At 35.9% G+C, this 24,719-nt stretch overlaps 2 protein-coding genes across 3 annotated transcripts; one reads left to right on the top strand and one right to left on the bottom strand.

Moving 5' to 3' along the window:
* On the top strand, window positions 1–1,469 carry LOC132641380 (RING-H2 finger protein ATL46). The gene has a single exon (XM_060358352.1). It carries the CDS (start codon window positions 336–338, stop codon window positions 1,362–1,364), a length of 1,029 nt encoding a protein of 342 aa, XP_060214335.1. The 5' UTR covers window positions 1–335; the 3' UTR covers window positions 1,365–1,469.
* A 4,093-nt stretch (window positions 1,470–5,562) lies between these two features.
* Window positions 5,563–21,050, bottom strand: LOC132641379 (AP-1 complex subunit gamma-2-like). Of its 2 annotated transcripts, none has more exons than XM_060358351.1 (18): window positions 20,717–21,050; window positions 18,408–18,710; window positions 18,000–18,141; window positions 16,818–16,991; window positions 14,902–15,081; window positions 13,777–13,931; window positions 13,024–13,114; window positions 12,575–12,738; window positions 12,238–12,292; window positions 11,774–11,896; window positions 11,593–11,688; window positions 10,387–10,514; window positions 10,006–10,110; window positions 9,651–9,910; window positions 7,333–7,581; window positions 7,074–7,255; window positions 6,444–6,583; window positions 5,563–6,171 (listed from the first exon to the last, which is right to left on the bottom strand). In XM_060358351.1, the coding sequence occupies exons 1-17, from the start codon at window positions 20,746–20,748 to the stop codon at window positions 6,470–6,472; spliced, it is 2,553 nt and encodes an 850-aa protein (XP_060214334.1). In that variant the 5' UTR covers window positions 20,749–21,050; the 3' UTR covers window positions 5,563–6,171; window positions 6,444–6,469. The 2 variants fall into 2 exon arrangements, with proteins under 2 accessions (XP_060214334.1, XP_060214333.1); XM_060358350.1 differs by having other exon boundaries at window positions 6,444–6,548; window positions 20,717–21,048.
* Window positions 21,051–24,719: the final 3,669 nt, after the last annotated feature.

The following is a 24,719-nucleotide window of genomic DNA, read 5'->3' as shown; positions in this document are numbered from 1 at the left end:
TTCATTTGACAAAGTTAAAGGTAAAAATACCAAGTTCTCTTTCCCTTCAATTTCCTACCAAAAGTATCCTGTTTTCTAACAAATCCAGTTCAAGATTTTGTCATTTTCATTCTTTCTTGAGCATTAGTGAATTTGGGTTTCTCGTAAATGTAGAGAAATGTGAGTCTATTTCTTGTACACCTCAATATATATGAGCTGGCTTTGTCCTTGTGCCACCAGCAAGAAGTAGTACCATATGCTTTTCTTTCAAGTGATGAAAATGATATTACTGTCTGATTCTTGAAAAAAGGTATGAGCAAAATATTGTCTTTTTAGTATGCGTACAAGTGCCAATAATGCCTTGGGAAAAATATGTTCTTTTGAACCACCATATTCATTTATCCCATAAAGAATCCTCTACACCACCGCCATCATCATCAACTGGAAATAAAATTAGTCCAGCTGTTCTTGTTATCATAGTAATATTAGCTATCATATTCTTTATTTCTGGTGTCTTGCATTTGTTAGTTAGGTATTTGATGAAAAATAGGTCCACTTCATCAATCTCTCAAACTAATAGAGACCCTCAAAGGCAATTACAACAGCTTTTTAATCTTCATGATTCAGGTTTAGATCAAACCTTAATTGATTCTCTTCCAGTGTTTCTCTACAAAGATTTAGTTGGTTTAAAAGAGCCATTTGATTGTGCTGTTTGTTTATGTGAGTTTTCAGAAAAAGATAAATTAAGGTTGCTCCCTTTATGTACTCATGCTTTTCATATAAGTTGTATAGATACATGGTTGTTGTCAAATTCAACTTGTCCACTTTGTAGAGATATCCTTTTTACACCTGGTTTTTGTACTGAAAATCCAATCTTTTGCTTTGATGGTGATGATGAATGTGGTGGGGTTTCAGAACATGTTAGTCCAAAACCAAATGAGGATTTAGATAGGACTATTAGTTCAAGAAGGGTGTTTTCAGTGAGACTTGGCAAATTCAAGAACATAAACAATGGTGTTCTTGAAATTGGGAAAAGGGAGATGGGAGAGACTAGTAACAGGAATTTGGATTCAAGAAGGTGTTTTTCAATGGGGTCTTGTCAATATGTGGAGGCTGATTCAGAATTGCAAGTGGCTTTGTGTCCTAATAGTGCTAAAGATCATGGTGTAGATGGTGGTCAATTGAGGGGAATTGTGAAAGGGAAAAGTGGACATATTGGAAATTCTGCGAATGATGGGGACAATTATGGGAAAAGGTTGAACATTGGAAATAAAAGGGAGAGTTTTTCTGTTTCCAAGATTTGGATGTGGTCCAAGAAGGATAAATTTCATAATTCTGAAGATGTAAGTTTACCATGGACTGATCATAGAGCTCAACATGTTTGAAGATAGTATACAAATCTTTTGTTTTTTCTTTTACTTTCTTCAATTGCCTTGTAGTTTGGTTAATGAAAATTCATTTGATTATTCAGTTGCTAAAGTTGTTCTGGAGCTTTTGCTTTTCCCTTTTTTATCTTTATTGCTTTCTATACATTATGCTTTGAGTGATGCTTCTTCCCAGTTTCCACTTTTGTGGAAGTAAGATAGCATGTTCCACTTTATCTTTTTTCAGTTCAAATCCCATAAAATTCACCCAAGATTTGAGAAAGTTCTTTTTCCTGCCAACTCTGAAACTTATGGTTTGAAAATATGACCCCTAGACTGCATTTGGCCATAGATTCCCAATTTTTTTTTTGAAAAACTTGATATGGGTGAAGTTTTCAAGTTTTGAAAATGTGTTTGGTCATAGTTTTTCAAAATATATTTTGCTTTTTGTTTTGGAAAACATGAAACATTATTTATACCTATAAGTTCTAAAAACCATTAAGAATATCCAACCATACAAAGAATACATACTTGTTAATTCCAAACTATGTAGAACATGATATTTTAACAACAATTGCTAATAACACACTTACTGCTACAATTCAAATTACAATACAAAGATCCATCCGTGTAAGAAAAAGAAAAAAAAGGGTAGTAATTAGCTATTCTTTAATATAATCTTTCCACATTGTACGAACAATTTTCATTTTATAGAAGAGATTGTTTTAATTGAGGAAACATGGTAGATACGATTTTAATGGAGGAACATGGTATATAGAATTAGTTGGGTCATAAATAAGTAGTTTCTTTTGTGAAATACAAAAGCTTGGGGTAATTTTTAAAAGTTTTGAAAATGCCAAAATATAGATCTTGGCCTAAAAACAGATTTGAATCAAAATTTGTGAATATGAAAATTTGTTTTCAAAATCTGAAAAAAATTTATGGCCAAACAAAAATTTGAAAATATGCTCTCAAAATCTATGACCAATATTATACTCAAGGGACTACTTGGAGTTGCTGAAAAGTTTAAATCTTTGAATAATATAATTCCTGCTATGCCATTTTCAAACTCATGTAAATGCTGCAATCACAAGAAAAAGAAACCCAGATCAACTCTTGGGACTCCTCCTTTCTATTTTAATAATCTTGTTTGTGGCTCCCAAAAGATTCTCAGTTTCAAATTCAATTGCCACTATTATCCTGTTTTGTCTCTTTTGAACTCTGTAGTGTTTTATTATTGCCACAAGAACAACAAATTGCTGATTATATTTGTACTTAGGCTACTAAATTCTACTTTCATTTAACCTGAAGGTGGCTCAGTTGGTTGAGCATGGGGATGGGGTTCTATAATGGAGGTCTCAGGTTCGAAACCTCTCGCCTACGATCGCAGGGGATTTGCCTTTTGGGTCGAGCTCGTCGCACATGGCTTGCCTAGTGCGGGTTATCTCTCCTGTGTGATTTGCGGGCTATTATACAGGAGTGTGCGCACCCAAAGAGTAGCGGTTACGGGTTCCCTTATTTAAAAAAAATAAAAAAAATGTTACTTCATTTAACAAATGGCTGAAAAGTGAAGAGGGTAGTCAGTACTCTATTAATGTCAAGCTCCTATTTAAACGAGGTTGAAGTGTAGGATCCTGATCTATAACTAATTCTTTCACACTCCTCATTAGTAATCAACAACAATAACAATCCCAAGTGAGGTCTAGAGAGGATACACTATGGACCTTACCCTATTTTTATAAATAGAGAGGTTATTTTCGATAGACCCTCGACTCAAGTAAAGCATAAACACAACACATATGAAAACATATGCAGTAGCAACAACATGATAGTAAGAAAACCGAAGCACAAGAGACACTAAGAATAGGTTTTACAATTTAGCTTAAGTTATGTAATCCCTCCTCCCCATAAAAAGAGGAAATAAAAGCAATAGCAGGACCTACTAATGCTCTAGAGAATGACAATGTCTCTTCCAACTGATTTCTTTTTCAAAAATGGGTTGTTAGACCCACCAACTATTTTCCTTTGCAAGGTCCCTTGTGGAGCTTCTCTTCATGGTGGGATCAGTGAAAAGTGATGTGGGAGACTCTAGTGATGAAATGGATGGTTTCCATGAGTCTCCTTGATGTGAGGACATTGAATTCTTGTTACCTCTTGCTCATGGTGTTATTGCACTCAATTACAAAAAATTATGTAGGGTGCAGCACTAATGAAAAATAATACACGCGCTCCTATTTGTCTGACTAAGCACGTGTTTAGCCATGAAAATCAAATATTTTCACTTTGAAATTTTGAAGTTGGAGTTAAAATTAGAGTTGCAGATGAAGTTGTGTTTGGTTATAATTTTCGCAAAGAATATTTGGTTATTTGAATGTACTCAAAGTGAAAAAAGTGAAAATAGTGTTTTTGGTGTTTTCCAAATTTTAAATAAAACTTCAAGTTGTATTTAGAATTTTTATGGACAAACGTGGATTTTCAAATAAAGTATTTTTTTTTCAGGACTCAGTTTATTTTGGGAAATATTTCTTATCAAAAATGTCTCGAGAGTGTAGCAATTTGTATTTGACTAAATCATTATAAAAAATTACTTTTATTAGTAGTTTGTGTTTTGTCAATATTTTTAAAAAGTATTTTTACGTGTCAAATTATGAAAAATGAAGTTACTACTAATTTTAATTTGATAAAATATGATCTTTTTCGTGTGGGTCCTAATAAAGCAAAAGATCTCAGTTTTTGGAGAAATTACTTTTTTCAACTTCTGCTTAATTTTTTTTTTTTAAAAACAACTTCTGATACTCAAAATCACTTAATTTTTCACCAAAGGTTTAGCCAAACACCTTTATTCTTTAAAATAAGTGTTTATTTTTTAATCGCTTTTGACCTTTCAAAAGCTTGATCAAACAAGCTATAAGCTCCCCTCCACTGGTTATTAATGTAAATAATTAGATTAGTATACGTCACTGTTTTATTTAGACAAATAAGTCCAATTGACACGTTAACAATGTTTTGAACATACAAATAATTGTAGACAGACCATAAAACTACAATATGACGCATGGGTACTTCCAACAGTCAGTTTATGGACAGTTCATTCAGGGAGTGATAGCATATATTTAATTCAAGAAAGAAACCAAATTACATGAAACAGTTCCAAATGACGAATTATTAGCATAAAAATGGCATTATAATTTTCTTAAAAGGGCAGTTCAGTGATCAAGAGACTACAATTCTAATTGTATTGCACTAGTTCGAATCCTAACCACCTGATCTTCATTATTTTCTGTTAACTTCTTTATAAAAATATAGTACTTGATTAAATATCAAACTCGGTTTACCTACCAAGATTTGCTAGATCCTTCGTAGTCTTATTAAAGTACACGCAAGACTCGACTAATCTTGAAAGTGTAGTGAACAACTGACATTAATTCATGAACAGGAGCTATGCATCTCGATTCTTTTGAGCAGAGAGTTTATCGGAAACAACTTCTCTACCTCACAAAGGTCGTAAGGTCATACATCCTACCCTCCCAAAAAAAGAAAAAAGTTAATCGATAAATTTCTCGAAACAAATAAAGAAATGCATGCCTGCCACCTATTTTGTACTACTTTTACTGTTAAACCAGTAGGACACTTATCGTATCCACCATCTAATGCAGGGGCGAATTTATGCATAAATTTTGGATCACGTGAACATATGATCACTCGACTAAACTCGATATATTATGTATATAATTCTGAAGATATATCTAATATTAGCTAAAGGAATCCATCATCAAAATAAGCTGAGTGGAGCACTGAGTAGAAGCTATGCTTACATCCTCAAGGTCACGAGTTCAATCCCCTCTATCCTCATGAAATCCTAGATTCACCTCTGATCTAATGGAACCAATAATTGGTATCTTTTTCTTTGCTAAGAAAGTTACATCATTCTCAACAACTTGTCCAACATAATAACGGAGTACATTTTCGTTCTAATCTTCCATGTTCCCATTTGACACATAGTTGTTCAAATCCTTTAAAAATACCCCCATAACTGTGGAGAATCTTCTGAAAACGCATTATATTTACACGGGTGCAACAATACTTTTTAATGATCTGAGCAACATAGCCTTTCCATGAGAATCAATGGGATAAAGCTCACTCTTTACGCCCCACTTTTTAATAAGTGGGACTTATTTGAAACCAAGAACCAAGAATATAAAGAAGAAAGCATAAGAGGTACCAAAAAATTGAGAAGCCTCACACCAAAATCAAAATGGATCCCAATTACATATGGAACAATAGGTCGTTGATGGTGGATAAAATTAAAAGCAGCACATTTTATATAACTTCAAAAAAAGAAATGTCTAAATTATAGCCAAGTTCCCAACTCAACCTATATTACAATTCTTGAATTCGGTTACTCAAAAATCTAGAACAAATGAGACTTACATATATCAAAACTTTTAACAAGGAATCCAGCAAGGTCTCCTGTATGTGCCTCAAAGGCAAAATCTGACTTCCACAATGGCATTCTTAGGTATCAGATCATAATGCACACTGGCCATCTTTAAAGGTACAAAAGGTGAGGCATCCGAGCAATTCCTCAAGTAAAGCCACTTGATATTCAACCAGCACATGCTACGTCTCCCAGAACAATTTAACAAATTGCACGAGAAAGAACAAACAACGAGCTGAAGCTTCCTCATGACAAAAGCTCTCGCAAACCATACTCCTATAGGGTTATCCGACCTCACAAATCACGAGGAAAATTGTTTACTTGGCCTTGTTCCAATACATCCTTATCATTCACCTTATAAGCTATCCGTATGCGCATGACAAGGGATTTCTGGGGAATGAGGAAAATGTTAGATAGCTGTCGCTATAAGCCAAAACTGCAGAGGGTGACAGTGTTCGCAGGCTATAAATAGTTAGGTGGTCTATAAACTTGCACTTAGAAAAGTACTTCGATGCTAAGGAATTTGTGGATGACGGATGTGCACTCATATTGCAAAAATAAAAGAGGATATAAAAAAGTGTATTTTTACAGCCAGGTTCACAAAAGAGTGATCATGCAAAGTGCTCGAAGGTGATCGGTCATCAAATGGATAATTCACATACCTTGCCATGTTGGCTGTTTGTGAGTTTCAACTTTTGCGTGATTGATCCGTTACTATTTGCAGGTAGCATATTACCACTTGCTGGATCCAAGTGCAGTTGAAGAAACTGCACCAAAATGACGAAATAAGCATCGTTGAGAGCTGATGAACATAGTACATGACTTAAAATTAGATTGGTTAAAGTTATCCCAAGTAAAATAATAACAAACAACAGTTGCAGTCGTTGAAGGAATAGGTACGCAAATACGACCAAATTACTCTCTGAAAAAGATGTCTTAAAGAACACCAAAGAAGTGATTGTAATTTCCTAGAAAAGCACCCAACCTATCACTAAAACTTTCAGCTTCAGAAGTCTCAGCTATGAAGATATCACTTTGGCAAGATTGCCCTGCCCTCACCTGGGTTTAGATCATTTCATGATTTTTCCACTTGGATTGCAACTACTATTTTCTATTGAAAGAATAAAGAAAACTGACAGATCAAAAATGATTTTACCAAAAAATTGATTTAGAAGCATCACAGATGGTGCAAGCTCGGGAAAGGAAATTGAACTGTTCATATCATAAACCCAATCATTCTATGCCAACTCTTCTTCCCAAGTGAGGAAAAAAAAAAAAGAGAAGACAATTACCTTTGGAACTGCAGCTTGAAAAATAAAGTTTGTGAGAACTTCTTGTGACTTGTTTGTAAAACTAGCCTCAATAAGTGTTGTCTGTGGGTTTCCGGGCTGCTTTGAGAAGTTGAACGTTAATTTTAAGGAGCTGCTCTCAAATGCAACCATTGATGGATATGCTGGACCATTGCCTTCTGTAACTGAAAAAAGAAATACGTGTCAACTTTGAAGAAGCATTAGACAATAACCACAGTTAAGGCACAGATAGAGACTGCACCAGCAATTGGTGGGCTGGAAGGGAACCCATTCAATAAATCCAACATAGGAGAACTTCCAGCTGTAGTAGAGACTTGAACTGAAGGAGCAGAAGGTGAGGACATTCTATCTAGTAGATCCACCGGACTTTTAGTGTCAAAATTGGAGGGTGACGCCTGAGTTGTAGATGGGATACTATTAGCAGGTGGTGTTCCAATTGACAGAAGATCCAGTAACACATCGGTACCACTCTTTTGGGCTTGATTCGTACCTGAAATTCAAGGAGCAGAATGAGAATAACTGCAAGCTCGTGAATTACTTTTCCCCTCTCTCCTTTTCTTTCCTTGTTTACTGGTGATGGTCTTGGGAAAACAAGTTGGTGGGCTGCCTAACTCAAATCTTTTTCTTCTTTGATAAGGTAATATAAAGGTTGCCTAACTCAATCTAGTTTTACGGTAGAATAAAAATCTTAAAGTTTAAATAGAACTTCAATACTCCCCTAACGTTAACCAAAGATATCATGTAGGAAGAAATTTTTTAAAGACAGTACAGTTATGAAACACAAATTGTTCCACATCTGGAATGTTAAATTTAGGTATTCAACTTATTGTGCTCCTATTCCACAACTTACTAGCAAAAACTTTTTCTCACACACAAATTCGACTTGAACAGTGAAATTCAGGGATTCAAGTTACTGCGCTTCCATTCTACAATTTACTAGCGTAACTTTTTCACACACAATTGAACTTAACAAACAGTCTTGATAAAAAAATTGAAAAATAAAATAAAAATTGGACTTATTAAACAGTAATTCAAAGTGCTTGTTGTTGTTTTTGTTGCATTAAACATTGACATCTATGCACTAAGGAAAATTACATAAAAATCACTTATATATGAGGACGGACTAGGTCCCAGGGACCAAAACATTTTTCTACTTCCCACAAGCCCAACCGATCAATTTATAAGAAACATAAAGGGGTCCTTTGGGTGGAAAGATACCAAAGATAATACCAACATAAAATACTCCATAAGATAATACTATGTTTGGTTAGAAGGACAAGAAAAAAAGAAGAAGAATCTGTCCGTGCACCTCGACTAATTCCACGGGGTACCTGCTACCTCCCACCAACACATGCACCAGGTAACTCTATCTACTAAGGCTTGGGTAGATGTGGAGAAATCGCCTAGTATTTTTGCCTCCGCTGGAATTTGAACCCGAGAACTCATGGTTCTCAACCCACTTCATTGACCACTAGGCCTTGGTGCTTTATTCTTAATATCATGGAAGTAACTGGGTAATGCCAAGGATTTCTATGGAGCTACTGCAGGACTGGTTCTTCAACGGAATGGGAAAGGCAAAAGTGAAAACCTGGAACTCAATTCCCTCTGCTATTTGGTGGATCATTTGGAAAGAAAGGAGTGCAAGAATTTTTTTAAAGCAAAACTGAATTTGTAATTAGCATTAAGTACACATTTATCTCTTTCTGTTCTTTTGGTGTAACATGAATATTGCAAAAATATGGATGGCATGATAGATTCTTTGGCTCTTAACACTTGCAGCAGTGATGATCTGCTCCCTCTGTATATACCTTTACAGTACTGTATTATTGCTGGATTTTTGATGAAGTAACCTTTAGCGATAACAAAAAATAAAATAAAAACTGAGGGGCTTGCCTTGGTAGATCTTGAATCGCTAAAATGATAACCACAGTCCACAGGATCTATCTAAGAATAGCTAGTTAGTCCCTTGACCAAAAGAACTCCTACTTCCCCTTTCGGTCAATTCCAAATATTGTTCACTTTCCGTGAAAGAAAACATTCGTAAATTTTACATTTATATTAAAGCAGTTAGGTTAGGTCTTCTATTTCTTCACTCAATGTTTTCTTTATTCTGTTCTCCAGAAAAGAAAAGAAAAATTTGTAACCCTCACATGTTTCTTCTTTTGAATTGGGTGACCCCAATTATTTATAATAGGTTTTCAACATGCCCCCCATGTCCGAACCCTACCTCTTTTTCTGGACCAAACACATAGAAATTCTTTTTGATGGTGGTACAACTAGAATCCAAGATCTCCTCCTGCTCTGATGACAAAAATTAAATAACTTTATTTTCAATATTTCTCTTCATAGTCATGCTGATTCAAGTGACTCCAAAAAGGGAGGAATGAGTAGAAGAAACCATAGGTATAAGGTTTAATTAGACGGTGGTTCTTGTTTGTACTAAGAATGGTCCAGGATGCATATTTAATATGGTACAGGAGAAGATAGAAGTATAAAGAAATCAGAATTATAAATGCGAACATTCGGAAGAACTCATGCAATGGTACATAGAACACTAACCTGATTGTGAAGACACTGGCGCCAGATCAACACCAAGAAGATCCTGAAGAAAGTCACCACCAGAAGAGCTAGGTGCAGGAACATCATCTGAACTAAGATCAAGTAAGTCAACAAGAGGGGCAGCACTGGGCTTGGCAACTCCATTTGGAAGATTAACTGATACTCCTTGAGATGTTGACACAGCTGCTGGCACAGCACCACCCTTCCTTCCGCTGTGGGTTGCTTCATCAAGAATTGGCATTCTTTCTACAAGTGAAGGCCTGAAAACATACATCCATGGGATCAGCAACTACTACGAGTGAGCTACAACAAAAGTAAAGGCATCGAACAGCCTTCTATATGAAGTCAAACGAACCTGATATTCTGATGCCTGTCAATTATCGAGTTAAATTCAATAGCTCTCTGCTGCAGTTCAAGCACAAAGCTCCCTTTGTGCTGAACAATGATGTCATTTATCCGCCTACACCAAATCGGATATTTACACATTACTCACTTATTCTGAAGAATTCATTTGACAGTTTCTTACTCTTTGAGAGGCCATAAATGCATCATCTCAAAAAAAAAAAAAAAGATTAAACATGTAAAAAAGGAAAATACCATGAGTGGGCTGGTGCGTAGATTTTTTTTAATATTATTTTAATATCAATGGTAGCATGTCCCGTAATGGAAAGAGACCTCCATAAAACGCAACATGACAGAAAATCAACTAAACAGCTGAATGAAAAAGAACACATACTGTGAACAAGATGGAAAGCGACTCGACAGCTTCAACAAAGCAATCAAACACATCGCCCGAGTAGTGAGATCAAATGAATGGCTCTTAAAGGAAGTCTCCACAACATCCACAGCATCAGATTCTGTTACCTGCTCCAAAGAACTATATCAGAGAACCTAGAAGTAGACAATTCCAATGCAGAAATGACTAAAATGCTGATGGCATGTGTCTATCTCCAAGAATCTTCAGTTATTTTTAAATGAAACATGGTGAAATGGAGCAATTGGATAGTCGGGACTCATGCAGCTGACCCCAACTAGTATGACAATGCGGTGCAACTATTGTAGTTTATAGGTCAAGTCAAACTATAAACTATTACAACTTGTTTAGCAGCATCTATCATTTCATTTTCGAAATCACACCTGTACTTCGTTGAGTGCATTTGAATCTGCAGACAACAAAATTGCTCTTCACAGTTCATCATCCTTAACTTCATGTCAACATGCATGGAGTGGAGAGTTTTCCCAAGTTTTATGATTGCACCACATTACGTTGAAATACTATTAGAAAATATGTGCTATAGCTCATACAAAGAATTAAACAATGCTGAAATTTGTGGAATTAGTAAAATTCCAAAGAAACAACTTAAACAAATGAGACAATGTTAGGTTGAGGGCTTGTCCATTTTCTTCCTTCCCTTTTTTTTTTCTTTGGAGGTGAGGGGTTTTTAGGAAATGGAAGCTTTGTTTATTACTTTATTGTTTCTTTTCGTCTGAACAATTTATTTTTTCCAACTTCAGTGCTTGGTAGAAATACCAGACTGGTTCACCCATCATGATTCGAATTCGTGAGACGTGCATATCTCATGTCGCACCACCTTTGCCAATTGAACTAGAACTCTATGGGCAGAAACTTGTATAATACATGGAATTTGCTTTTACACCAATTACCATAATCAATCCAATTGTAAGTTCATTAGTAACCACCTCCCAAAAAAAAACAATTAGGAAACTCCACAGCTACCCAACATGGTCTTTGTCAATGGTACATGGAGAATTGTGCTTAAGTGATAGAAAAAGTGAGTGAGACACTTCATTTATTAGAGTATGCTGGAAAATAAATAAGAGGCTGGCTGCCAAGTAATATGATGCAGAATCATTAAGGGAAAAAATGTGATGGGAAAGATCGAAATTAGTAGAAGATAACTGTTCAGAAGCATAAACTCACGGTCAGTGGTTCTTCAATATCAAGCCTTCCAGCGTCATTTACTAACATGTCACCGTATTCTCCAATGCACCAAACCGCAACTCGAACCAGAGTTTCCTAACAAGAAAAATCACCAAATTGTAGAAACAATCAGGAACAAAAGGAGAAAAGGAAAAAGGAGATCTAGGCAATCTTGAAGTACCTGTTCCCCTGTTGCTTGCACTGCTCTGTATAGAGACCGTACTGCATAACCATGGAGGTTGGAAGCATTTGTCATCACCACAATCAGAGAATGCCACACCTCATCCTTCACATCGGTTCCAGCCTATTGCAACAGTAGACAGATCAGTACTCTTTAAGAAAGAACAAAAGAAAGAATACACCCATAAAAACTTAAGCTTTTAGATGAGGCGGTCCACACTATTCAACGTGGTATTCAAGTAAGCATAGGTCTAAGTTTGAGTCTAGCTCGCTGCCACCCATGTAAAAGGTTCTTCCAGGTGCTTAAACCAAGAAAAAGATTAGCCCCTCATGTGAGTAGGCGACTCACTATCCTAAAAGTTAACTTATGTTGATTAATTAACAGAAAGACCATATGGCCTACAAACAGTCTTAAACTCAAAGCAAAAGATCATAATACAAAGAAATATATCAGTTTATGCATACCTCAGAGAGAACCTTGAGCATCTGATCAATGTACCAAATTTTCTCAGGTGAGAACCTAGAGCACCATAAGCAGTTGTAAGTAGGAGATGCATTTGAAGATGTCTTGGAAAAGAACAAACAATGCAGTTGTTTGGGAAAGTTATCTAATCATACTACAACACATGAACCCCCGCTTCTCCTGGGGAGACAACCAGAAAAATCAAGAGAAACAAAAACACGGAAAGAACAAATGAATGAACAGAAAACACATATCCTCAGTCATATTAAGAAGAAAAAGCATTCTGCAATTCTAAGAATCAAAAGCATAGTTCTCATAACTATTTTCAGTATTACTTACTTTTCCACAATGGAACAGATTTTGGCAGTGAGATCTCCCCTAAACTCCGGATCACTTGCTTCTAGATATTCTATTAACTCCTTCGTCATAGGCTTCACATTGCTTTCGTTTACTAAGAGATACACAAGTTCAACGGCTCTTTTACGAATTGATGGATCGGAATCCTGAAAATTAAAAAAGCCACAGGTTGCTGCATGTTTGATCAATGGAACATCAGGGAATAGTAAAACGCTAGTTTAACCGAAGAAGTCGCATAATCAGACATGTAGAAATGACATTATCAATCTGTGGAAGCACATGCGATACATGTTCTGGCTAGTAGGGATGTGATTTAAGATTCTGCTGTAGATATATTTGACTGGAGGTACTTTACACATCAAAGGGATAGAAGAATGAGGATGAAAAAGTGGAAAGACTATGAGGAAGAATAGAATGTAATGGTCAAATACCTTCACACATTCCAAAATTGTTGTCTGATGCCTCTGCACTGCTTGACTATCTACAGCTAAAGCTTTCATCAACATGTTAAGTGCAACATACCTGAAATAATTGGACCTAACCAGTATTAAAAAGGAACCCATGCTAACAGGACAATAACAATAAAATCATACAATATATCTAACGGTGCAAAAATCATATAGAGAAGTGGAAAGAAACCCCTCCCCTTCTATAGCTTCGAAAGGGAAAAGGTAAAAACAAAGAAATAAACAGGCCGACTCTATTCAGAATGTGGGCCAGCCTCAGAGGCACGCCAAAGATTTATCACAGTACTAAATTCTGTGAAGATAAGCAGTTAACAGGGTGCATTTTCTCATTCCAAAAAAAAAAAAAAAGAGACACATGTATATCACACCAAACAAGGGAGTACAAAGACAATGATAGAATTTCTGACCACCAATTAAGACGTAGAACACTATAGTACAAGAATACCCTATAGATTGAAGGCACGCAGCAAGTGGAGGCAAAACATACACCACTTAATTGCAAAATACATACAAGATCAATATGGGTTGGACAAAGAAGTGCCACATAGTGAATGCAGATAGCTTTTTCTAACAACTGAGTTGTGTTTTGATTAAACAACTTCTCAAGTGCATGACAACACTGGCCATCACTCCAGGACCCAAAAGATAACGTCACTCGAATAAGATAATCCCAAGATATTGGGGGTAAAATATGCAAAAAGAAAGAATGAGAATGACCTGATATTGTTATCACGGTTGGATAAAAATCTTCCCAAAATATTAATAGCAAGCACCCTCAAGCCGCCATTATCTTCGACGCTCATGATAGCTGCAACACATTCATAAAGAATAGCATTGCCTGCATTTTTGTTTGATTCAGTTTTTGTTGCCACCTAGATAAGATTTCAGACTTGTTAGAGAAATATATATTTCATCATACAGTATAACCTTTTTAAGGGTTGAAATATGACCAGAGAAACTGCTATTTACTCATAAAATACATTTTACATAATTATATACTTTGCTGTGGTAGTAAGCACAGAACAAGCACTTGGAGGAAAGAAAGAAAGGGATTCTCGTCACTGTGTTGCGTAAGATTATAGACCCATTCAGGCACATTCTCATATCCTTGTGAATATTCTCACATTGTTGCATACCTATCAAAGAGAATTTCTCATTTTGTTTCACGTTTTTAATAAAAGCCTTTTTGATAAAATTCAAGTAAGCAATCCATTCAAAATTTGAAGAGTTTCAACCAAAAAAAAAAAACAATTTTTTGGAAGAAGTTTTTAACCAAACACCAAAAAGAAAAGTTTATTTTATCTGTTCTTACAAAAGATGAAAAAAATCTTTCTAGTGTTTTGTTGGAAAACAGCTTTTGCAAATAATTGAAAAGAAAAATTCAAAACAAGTTTTTAAAAATGTTGAAGCAAACGCCAAATGTATTCAGATTTTTGGGGCCAAGGATCACCTAAAGCCTTTGGCGTAACAAAGTTCCAAAAGAGGAGAAGCTAAGCCCAAACCTAGAGGAGAATAATTCTGCCAGTTGACATTGATCACGGCGGAACGCGAAAGAAAACAAAAGAGTCTAGATTTATGTTACTAAAAAGACAATTCCAAGCCTGTAATACTCAGTACACAAACTAATCTTACTCCTCCTTCTGTATTCATAGAGTAATCTGTTAACAAAATATCATATACGCTAAGAAAAACCTCTCTGCCAGACAATAGTTCTGTAAGGCAAGATTTGAAATGCACTACCAAAATATTGACAAAAATGACTATCAGGAGACATTCAGAAAACTTTAAGACTAACAACTCCATGATATGATACACATCAAGATGCAAAGAGGTGCGACAAACCTGAGCAAGAATATCATTCATAGCATCACTGGCATCGGCATCATCTTGCCCCAAAGCACGCAAGAGCCTAAGCAATCTTATTTGGAGGAAAGGATCTGTAATGCCAGAAACATCATACTCAGGCGCATATGGACTGTTCGCGAGATCCCTAGTAAGTTTGACTAAACCATCCGTGCATTTCTAGAACCACACATGAAAAAAAAAATATTGCCACGTCAAATAGAAGATAAAGATTATTAATACCAAAATAGAAGATAAATTTTGTGACTCTGGAATTTATCAAAATTCAAAAATCTGCTCCACCATGTGTAGGTGCAGCTTACACCAACACTGTTTTGGTTAAAAGGAGGCTGGAAGAAGTACAATGGGGATGTAGCTCTTTGATTACATCATTTAAATGAGTATTTGTCACTCACTTCCGGTTGTTTTGTATGATAGGAAGAGAATTTTGTCCTTTAAGAGGTTGAAATAGCTGACGCAGAAAGCTTGAATAAGCTCCCCATAACCCCAACTTTAACCTCCCAAGAAACAAAGAATCTGTTTCTCATACCTCCTCTTTTACTTCCCATATTCCATACCTTCTCTTCCACTACGATGAAACATAATGTTTGTTAAGGCCCAGTTTTGCAGGTTTAGTCATTTCTCATGTAGAACATCAAAAAATGTCTAGATGCACAAAGAAAGAACCAAAATCAGAAGGGTGATAGACATCCTAATAACAAGCACTCTTCAAAAGCAGGCGAGGAATAATTCAGCTTTAGTTTTAATGGTCACATAAAATCAACACTTCTCTTAGGAAGAAGAGTAAAGTTCTCTTGGAAGCAGTAGTTTGAGCTGTCAATACTTCCTCAGGCACCTCCAAAAATGTTTAAGCAAGATCAAAAGTTAAAAGGGAAGGAAGGTGATGGAGGAAATGGAGGGAGTACCAAGGACAGATAAGCTCCCAAACCTTCACTCTAGTTGCAAATTTGGGAAACAGAAGAGAAATTAAAAAGAGCATAAATTAGAGAGAAACTAGAAAAATAAGAAAAGTAGAACAAAATAAAAAAGTGCCCTTGGTTGGTGGAAAGAAAATTTAAACACAAAACTCATCATTGTTTCCGGGAGAAATATTTTTGGGCCCAACAGCAAGATGTGGTCCTCCAAACCCACTTTCCATTAGCTTTCCATTTTCCACACCGAACGAAAGAAAATCTTCTAAAACTTTTTCTTCCACTCTCCTTTCCCGTCACTTCTCTCCTTTCCTAGGCATTGGTCATGACACTCACACATCACTTCACCACCTACATGTACTATTCGACGCTACCCTCCTTTTCTAGAGAGAACTCATGACCCATGGATGATGGGGCGCATGTCTTATCCTGTGGGTTGGGTTTCAGGAAACTAGATATGATTTTCAGTGGATATATCCGATAGCAACTAAATCATATCTATACTCCACAGGGGTGGAGCCAGGTAATAGTTAGGGGGTTCACCAGAACCCTCTTCGGCGAAAACTTATCCTTGTATATAATTATTTTTTATGTATATATGGTAGATGTTGAACTCCCTTAGCTTCTTCGTTTGTCTACTATTTTATATTTTTGAACCCCCTTCGTAAAAATCCTGGCTCCGCCACAGACTCCAGATAGTGAAAGTATAGTCAGAGAAAATGACCAGCTGTTTTACGCAGTCATAGTCCACATGTTGTAAACCAGTTGCTCAATATTAAATAAAGAAATAAATTAAATTCTCGATCTGCATCACAGCACAAAATCGCAAAAACAAAATGAGAATACAATCCACTTTCCTATTTTTACTTATCCAAAATGGAAAGGGAGGGGACTATCAAAGCAACAAAATCCAGTGACACAAAAATATAATTAAGATATTCCTCAAGAAGTATCAACAAATAAAGCTATCAGTGGTTGACTTACCTTTCTGAAATATTCAAGAGCCTCTGTACTAACTTTACATAGATCTATACAAAGCTGGACACCAGTAATGAGAACTCCATGGTGCTTCTCACTTAACAAGGCAGCTGCTGGGTTTATAAAATTTTCGGCAAGATCAGGGACCTTCTTTATAATTCTTATAGAGCAAAGCGCTGCCTACAGGAGACCGAAGTAGAGTGAATATAATGATAAAAGCAACCATTCGCAAGTTTAGCACAAAAGAAACATCAGATATCTACCGAGTTAAATTTTGTTGGATAAGTCAAATAATCTCATCGATAGAAGTTAAACACAAAGACGATGTCAAAAAGATGTACACATGTATGACTCAACCCAAATCAACCAAATTTGACTAGCTATCTATACAATATGGTATTCTCTCCTTACACCAAAAGTACAAACAAGAGTTAGGGATTTAACGATTTCTGCATAAATCTTGGTATTTTGGAAAAATCTTCTGTTCTTTCATTCCAATGCTAACAGAAGCTGTTTAAAAATAATGTGTTCTATAAAGTTCTATCAAGCAATAACAACTTTACTCGACTAGGGAGTCAAATTTCCATTCAGTAATTCATGCCAAAACATAAAGTCATGGCTAGGATAATCAGCTGCCACCTCCTTTAATTCCCAATTCCTACATGTACGTTCATGTAATTTCTGCAAAAGGACAATACAATTTCACCAACTAAGACACAAAGGTCGAAGGACTTAATTGCAAAGCCTGATCTCAAAAATCTACTAAACCAGCCACCCCTCCTCCGAAAACAACATCCTAATGTTGAGCTAGCCTGCTTTCTTTGACATTATATCCTGAAACTGTAAAGTAACTTTATAAGAGAATTATACACACATTCCTTCTCGTATATGCAAAGAGACTATCTCAATTCTCAAAGACGCCATGTTCAACATTGAGCCAATCACCAATACCAAATTTTCCACACTTACGTACTCATTACTCACTATATTTTCTTTTTCTTTTAATTCCCCTCCATCTCTATTGATGGACCTTGATTAAATATAGTTCTTTAAATGAGTTCTTGTAGAAAAAAAGTTACTGTTGGCCAAAAATCCCGTAAGAATTCCAGTTTAAGTAATGGGAAAGAAATTTGATAATATAGACAATATTCAAAAACTCTAGCCATTAGGAAGAGATATGAAACTTACCTTCTTTCGGACATTAGGATCTCTAAACTTTAGCAACCGTTCAACTTCTGGTGCAAGGTCACGAGCCATTTCTGCAGAACCAATATTCCCTAACGCACAAAGAGCAAGTCCAACAATATATTGATTGGTGTGGTTAAGATCCCTACTCAAAAGTTAAGGTATATGAGTTTAACTGTGAACTTGATATTTAAATTAAACAGAGCAACAACAGCTGTTACCAATAAAAGTTCTATAAATCAAAGAGCAATAGCCTAATCAAAAAGTGCTTTTGGGGAAAAGAGGGAAAAAGAAAAAAAGAAAGAAGACCTTCTCCAGTATTTCGTTCTCCATATATCCCTTTTAATCTGGTTTCAATGCACATATAAAGAGACTTTGAAGAGGAAAAAATGAAACACAACAAAAGGATACTGCTTTATCGAATTGGTAACCAACATTAGAACTTCTTGTCTTTCGTCAAGCAGCAACATTAGGCCAAGATATCCTATTCTTTTCTCTGGAAATCCTGGAGAAGCAATCAGCTTCAAGCATTCCATTTGACCAAAGTGTGTAGGATAACCCAGCATGTGAATGAACATTAGTTTTGCAAGGTTACGATGTCTATAGTCTTGATCATTTTCACTGATTGCAGCTCTGATAGCAGCACACTCTTTTCTTACTACACCACGCTCCTCTGCCGCAGTTTTGCAAGCACGGATAGCCCGAATCATGTCCCTGCATTGGACCAATAAGTGCATATAAATTTCTATTATAAGCTCTTATTATCTCATGACATATACATCATCAGTTAACCTAAAAGGAATTCTGACAGGGAAACTTGGGAACCACCCATATTTCTTTCTGTGATAGTGAGTTTAAAAGGGAGCAAAAATTCAATTTGGATTGTCCTTATGACAATTTCGATTCTTCTTCTATCCTCCATCACTGTTTTAATTCCCACCTCTTTAAGTGATTCTTAGGCGTTAAAGTTACATGGAACTCATGAAAATCTTTAAACATTTCCAATAATTGGTTGATTGCTACCAGCAAGGGTAGCTCAGTTGGTTGAGCATGGGGCTTTCATAGTGTTGGTCTCAGGTTCGAAAACCCCTGCCTATGATAGCAGGGCTTGCCTACTGCGGGTTATCTCTCCTGTGTGGTTTGCGAGCTATTGTACAGAAGCAAGGTTTATCCTGTGCGCACCCAAAGGGTAGCGGCTGCGGGTTCCCTTGTCATAAATAAAAAAAAATAAAAAAAATAAAAAATAAATAAAAATTGGTTGATTGCTCATGGAGCATGTTAAACTAGTGACAATCTTCATAAGAAGGGGGGTCACAATTTGTAGCAGATGTCCACTTTGTGGAAGGCAAAATGAGGACAATAACCATCTTTTCATTCACTGCTCATACACCAAGCAATTCTGGAATCTCTTTTTCATCATTACGGGATTTAACTGGATAATGCAAAAGACAAAAGTGAAAACTTGGAACTCAATCCTTTGTGCCATCTGGTGGACAATCTGGAATGAAAGGAATACAAGGTATACAAACCGTGGCTACGCCTCAATCCTAACTAATTAAGGTAACCTATTCTAAGTTATCTGAACCTAGCGGTTCTCAATGTTCTCTACTGAGACACAAATATTTAAACAAACTCCTGGCTAAAACCAAATCCCATGTGATTGTACCAAGACAGCTGAGCCTTAATCTCAATTAAATAAGCCTCAATCCCTTATTGAGGTAAGCTGTACGAATCTTCAAAATCCACCCTTCCGTTCCAAAAAAGCAACAACTGAGTTGAACTTTCAAACTTAATCCAATAACAAATAGCAAAACAATCAATCCTTTATGAGGTTTTTAGCTTAAATCCAAGTAAACCATCACCCAAAAATATCCTTAGCTAAGTGAGACCATCAAACCCAAAAATGTCTTCAAACCATTATTGACAATCCAACTCTTTCACACAACAGCTAAGCCTAAATCCACACTAGCTGGACTTCGGCAATATGAATCCTCAATATCATTCCCTCCATTTAAACCCAACAACAAAAGCAACAACAACATACCCAGCGTAATCCCACAATGAGGTCTGGAGAGGATAGGATGTACACAGACCTTGCCCCTACCTTTGTGGGGTAGAGAGATTGTTTCTGATAGACCCTAGGCTCAGAAGACGACGCAAGATTGCAAGACAAATAAGACAGCAAAATATCAAGATACACAACAAATGAAGCAACAGATAGTAATACACACTAAAGAATACGAAACTATGCAATATCTAAATAATACTACTACCCCCTCTGTCCTAATTTATGTGATACACTTTTCTTTTTAGTTTGTCCCCAAAAAAATGATACATTCCTATATTTAAAAATAATTTAACTTAAAACTTCCCCTTTTACCCTTAATGAAATGATTTACAACCATATAAACATCTATAACTTATTTTATACCACAAGTTTCAATAATCTTCCTTTCTTTCTTATACTCCATGCCTAGTCAAACGGACGGAGCAATAAAAAAAAAAAAAAAAAAAAAGAGGGGGCTCTCCCACGAAAGGTGCGACAATACTCAACTACCTAATAATCTGCTACTCTACTTCTCGACCTCCAAAACTCCTATCTAATCTAAGGTCATGTCATGATTCAAAAACAGAGAATTGAGCAAAATATGAATGACCCAAAGATAAGAGGTGATCCAATAATAACAAATACTACAATTAATTAAAAATGAGTTACAAACCTAAGACGCGTGCCAGACGAAAAGGGATTCATGATTGGAAACTTCGATCAGATCCACCTGTACAGATTCTTCAACTGTTTTCTATTCAACCCCACAATCATAAAAAAAAAAAAAAAGACTAATTTAGAAAGCTCATAAAAATTTGTTTATATGACATTAAGATTGGAGAAATGAGAATTGAAGGATCTGAGAAGGAATAAGTGGGGTTCTTGGGAGAGGTTTGGATCTGGAAATGGAATGAAAAAAAAAAAGAATCAAGAACAGGAGAGAGAAGAGAAAGAACGTAGCAGACTGGAAAATTATATATCTGCAAACTAATTATGTTTTTGTTTTGGTTCAAACTAGGAGCGTTTTTCGAGTTTTGGCTGGCCAGCTTAAAGTCATTTTGCGCTTAAAATAAACTCAAAAAAATAATTTGGCCTATATAAGCTGCAAATAGCTTATATACGCATAAGCCCATCCAAACAGGCTCTAATTAATTTAGTATAGCATTATGTTTTTCCTTTCCCTTTCCGTTAATGGTGAAAAAAACACAACAAACCTATCATTTTTCTTTGAGTTTTAGAGCCCGTTTGGATTGGCTTATAAGTTGCTTATAAGCTGTTTTTAGCTTTTTTTAGTGTTTGGCTGGCCAGCTTAAAGTCATTTTATGCTTAAAATAAGCTCAAAAAAATAATTGGGTTCATTTAACTTAACTTATCTAAAGCAGCTTATAAGCTGAAAACAGCTTATAAGCCAAAAAAAATAAGTTAGACTATCCCAACTTATTTTTTTTAGCTTATAAGCTGCAAACAGCTTATAAGCATAAGCCCATCCAAACAGGCTCTTATAACTATCCACTGTTTTCTTTTAGGCTTAATGCGTCAGCCCCGTGAAGGTCTTTGTTTTAGTTTTGTTCCTATTGAATTTCAACTCGTCTTTAAGTGTGTGTATTAAACATAATCTAACTCATATAGTATATCATTTTTAATATAGCAACATGCTAATATATATTTTAATTTAATTATGCCCATTTTTTAGCTAAGATTACCAGCAATTGAGAGGGGAAAAAAGAGTAAGGTCTTAATTAAGCTAGCCATGAAAGAGCAGAATCAGCAGAAAACGACACATTCGTGACCTAAAGAATAGCTTATCACACGTCTGAAATATTATTTTACCTTCATTACCACAATTTATTTTTTGCTTCTAATAAAAATCAGATTTAGAGGGTTTGATAGACACACTTGAGGACGAGTTCAGGGGTTCAATAGGAACAACAACACTTAGTTGAGGTGTCAAAATGGAAAAAGAGACAAGTTTAGAGGTTGCAAACTAAACTAAACTATAACACCCTCGGGCTCGTTTAGTTGGGAAACAAGTTATTCAAGGATTAGTTATCCACCTCTTATAGGATAATATAACATTATAATCTCGGAATAACTAATCCCAGAATTAGTTATATCGCGATTTTATCCCAACCAAATTTAAGATAAACTCATCTCAAATTTAATCTCGGAATTATTCAACTCTTATTGCTTGTACAAATGAGCCCTTAGTGTTTAATCTAGAGATAATGGTCAAAACCACATATGAATTATCATTTTTTTGCGAGTTACATATCGTAATTATTAATTGTTTCCTTTACCTACATGAACTATCACATATATGTATTAAAACGCACCTAGTTAAGTAAATGGTGATAGTTCAGGCAGAAAAAGAACAGTTGATAGTTGACCTAATCAGTTTTGAGGTATAGTTTAGTACATAGATGGTGATAGTTGTATGAAGTAAAATCGGGAGTTGCCAGATGGACCAATCGGGATCCTACAAGTGGAAGTCTTAGCTTGAACACATTTGAACAATAGCATTAATGATCACGACTCAGCGACACCCTTGAATCATCATCCACGATGAGTTTAGAATCGGTGTTGTCTCGGTATGACGAGATTTGTTTCGTGGATGTGCCACTAGCAATACCGTTGTCATAGGATCTTCTCTGCTTGATCACGAATCACTCTTCAGCTGGTGAGCACTTACAGTGACTCTCAGCCCGACGTTAATCAACTTCCAGCCCAGCGTCAGTACTGAAATAATTTGGATAGGACTTTTACACTGTTGGGTGATCTTTTCTCATTGTGATATTGTACTTTTACATAGTTGAAAAGTCCTTGTCACGACCCAATTTACAGAACCGTGAAGGCACTAACTCCCCCAAGGCAGCAAGCTATCCACAACTCAAATTTTAAATAAATTAAGTAAGAAAAAATGTGGAATAAACATACAAGTCAATTTTAGGTCTTAAATATCATCAATAATATAAATACGGAACAAAAAATACAATCATTCATAATCTGGTGTCACTAGTACAAGAACTGCTAAATACGAATACAAGTTTGAATAGTACTCATATCATGTCTGAAATGAAAGGACAACAAATAAAGATAGATGAGAGTCCGACGCTACGGGTCTGCTAATAGCTCACCCGAAGTCCCGAAATGGCCTCATCACAGGCGAAGTCTCGAGCGGTGTTCCTACCAGGTATAGAATCTGCACACCAAAAAAAGTGCAGCAAGTGTAGCGTGAGTACAAAGAACAACACATACCAATTTTGCGGACCCTAACGAAAACGGAGGCAAGGGCTGGCCTATGACTACCACTTCTACACTTAACCGCTATTAGTCCATAGTAATAATAATCACAATAAGTCACAACAATATCCAGTATAAGCCTAAGTGAAGTCTCTAATCCACGAGTCCATCAGGTTTCTAAGTTTGCAGTTAAGGTAAATCAGGCTATCAACTTAGCATATCACAGCCAAATAATCAATGACACTATATGATATGCAATGCAATGCAATGCCTTTTCCATCTCCAGTATTCTTACATCTCTTAGATCATATCGAGTTTTAGCCATTTTAGGCTTTCAATCGCAATACTCAGCCCCGTAGGCTCCAAACCACAATACCCAACCTTAGGCCCACATTACCCGTCATATAACCGATCTGCCGCACAATACCATCATTTCCCATCGGACCTTTCACGAGTATTCCCATATGCGCATGAGATACTATAATAAGCATGAATATGACATACAACACAATAAACAATAAGCAATCAAGCTAAGCAATAAAGACTCAATCTTTAGCTCTTTTACACTCTCTAAACGAGTATTTAAGAGTGATGAGAACACATAATCACAATGAGACATGTAATAAGCATAAAAGCAGTAAATAAGGGACCTCATACCCCAATCACAGGCACAAATCAATCTATGTTATCAGCCAATGCCCAAAGCATGGCATTCAGACCGGACTATACAATAGAAATTACACAAATATCCTTATCATGTCACTGGTATTTGATATAAGGGGTTGTTACCTTATAAGTATCAGAACCCCCTGTCGTTACCCTATTGTCCCCTCTTATTGGTCCAATTTTAACCAACCATTGTTGACACCCAATTTTGGCCCTCTTTTTCGTTTAATTAATTTCACTATGCTTCTCAGTCGTGAGAATTACCCAACAAATGAGTTTGGAATATTTTCGCTAATTATTACACTATTTTTCGAGATTATTTCCCTTAAGTTAAGGACATTTTTTTCCTAAGGATTACCAAACATCATATTTTTATAATTAAAAATTATTAAACAACATTCTTTACAATTAAATCACTCAAAAATAGTGTTGATATTTCTATGTCGATATTAGCATCGGTATTTCTCCTTTAATATTATTTCTTACTATGTTAATCATCTTCTACTCTATTTTAAAACTAAATACGTATACTCATATTGCAATTTATATAGGTATACATTTTGTGGGAATTAATTAGGACCAAGAAGCATATTTTAATTAATTGATTGAAGTAAGAAGGGATGAGAAAATAATTCATCTACCTAAAATTTGGGCCAAATCCTATTCCTATCCTACAAAATCTATGGCCCAAAAAGGTTCAGCCCGACACCAAATGACCCGGCCCAACCCCTACAACTAAATCCCCTAACTAAATTCTTCAACCCATTATT

Source organism: Lycium barbarum, chromosome 5 (genome assembly GCF_019175385.1).
Source record: "Lycium barbarum isolate Lr01 chromosome 5, ASM1917538v2, whole genome shotgun sequence".
NCBI classification, from domain to species: Eukaryota; Viridiplantae; Streptophyta; class Magnoliopsida; order Solanales; family Solanaceae; genus Lycium; species Lycium barbarum.
Note: the sequence above shows the minus strand (reverse complement) of the source record. Positions and strands in the feature narration are given on the sequence as shown.

Coding starts and splice junctions, on each gene's coding strand:
- LOC132641380 (XM_060358352.1), top strand. CDS start 336: ATGCCTTGGGAAAAATATGTTCTTTTGAACCACCATATTCATTTATCC.
- LOC132641379 (XM_060358350.1), bottom strand. CDS start 20,748: ATGAATCCCTTTTCGTCTGGCACGCGTCTTAG. Junction 9,911..10,005: donor GACAGGCATCAGAATATCAG/GTTCGTTTGACT, acceptor GTATGTTTTCAG/GCCTTCACTTGTAGAAAGAA. Junction 6,172..6,443: donor CAAACAGCCAACATGGCAAG/GTATGTGAATTA, acceptor CTCATTCCCCAG/AAATCCCTTGTCATGCGCAT.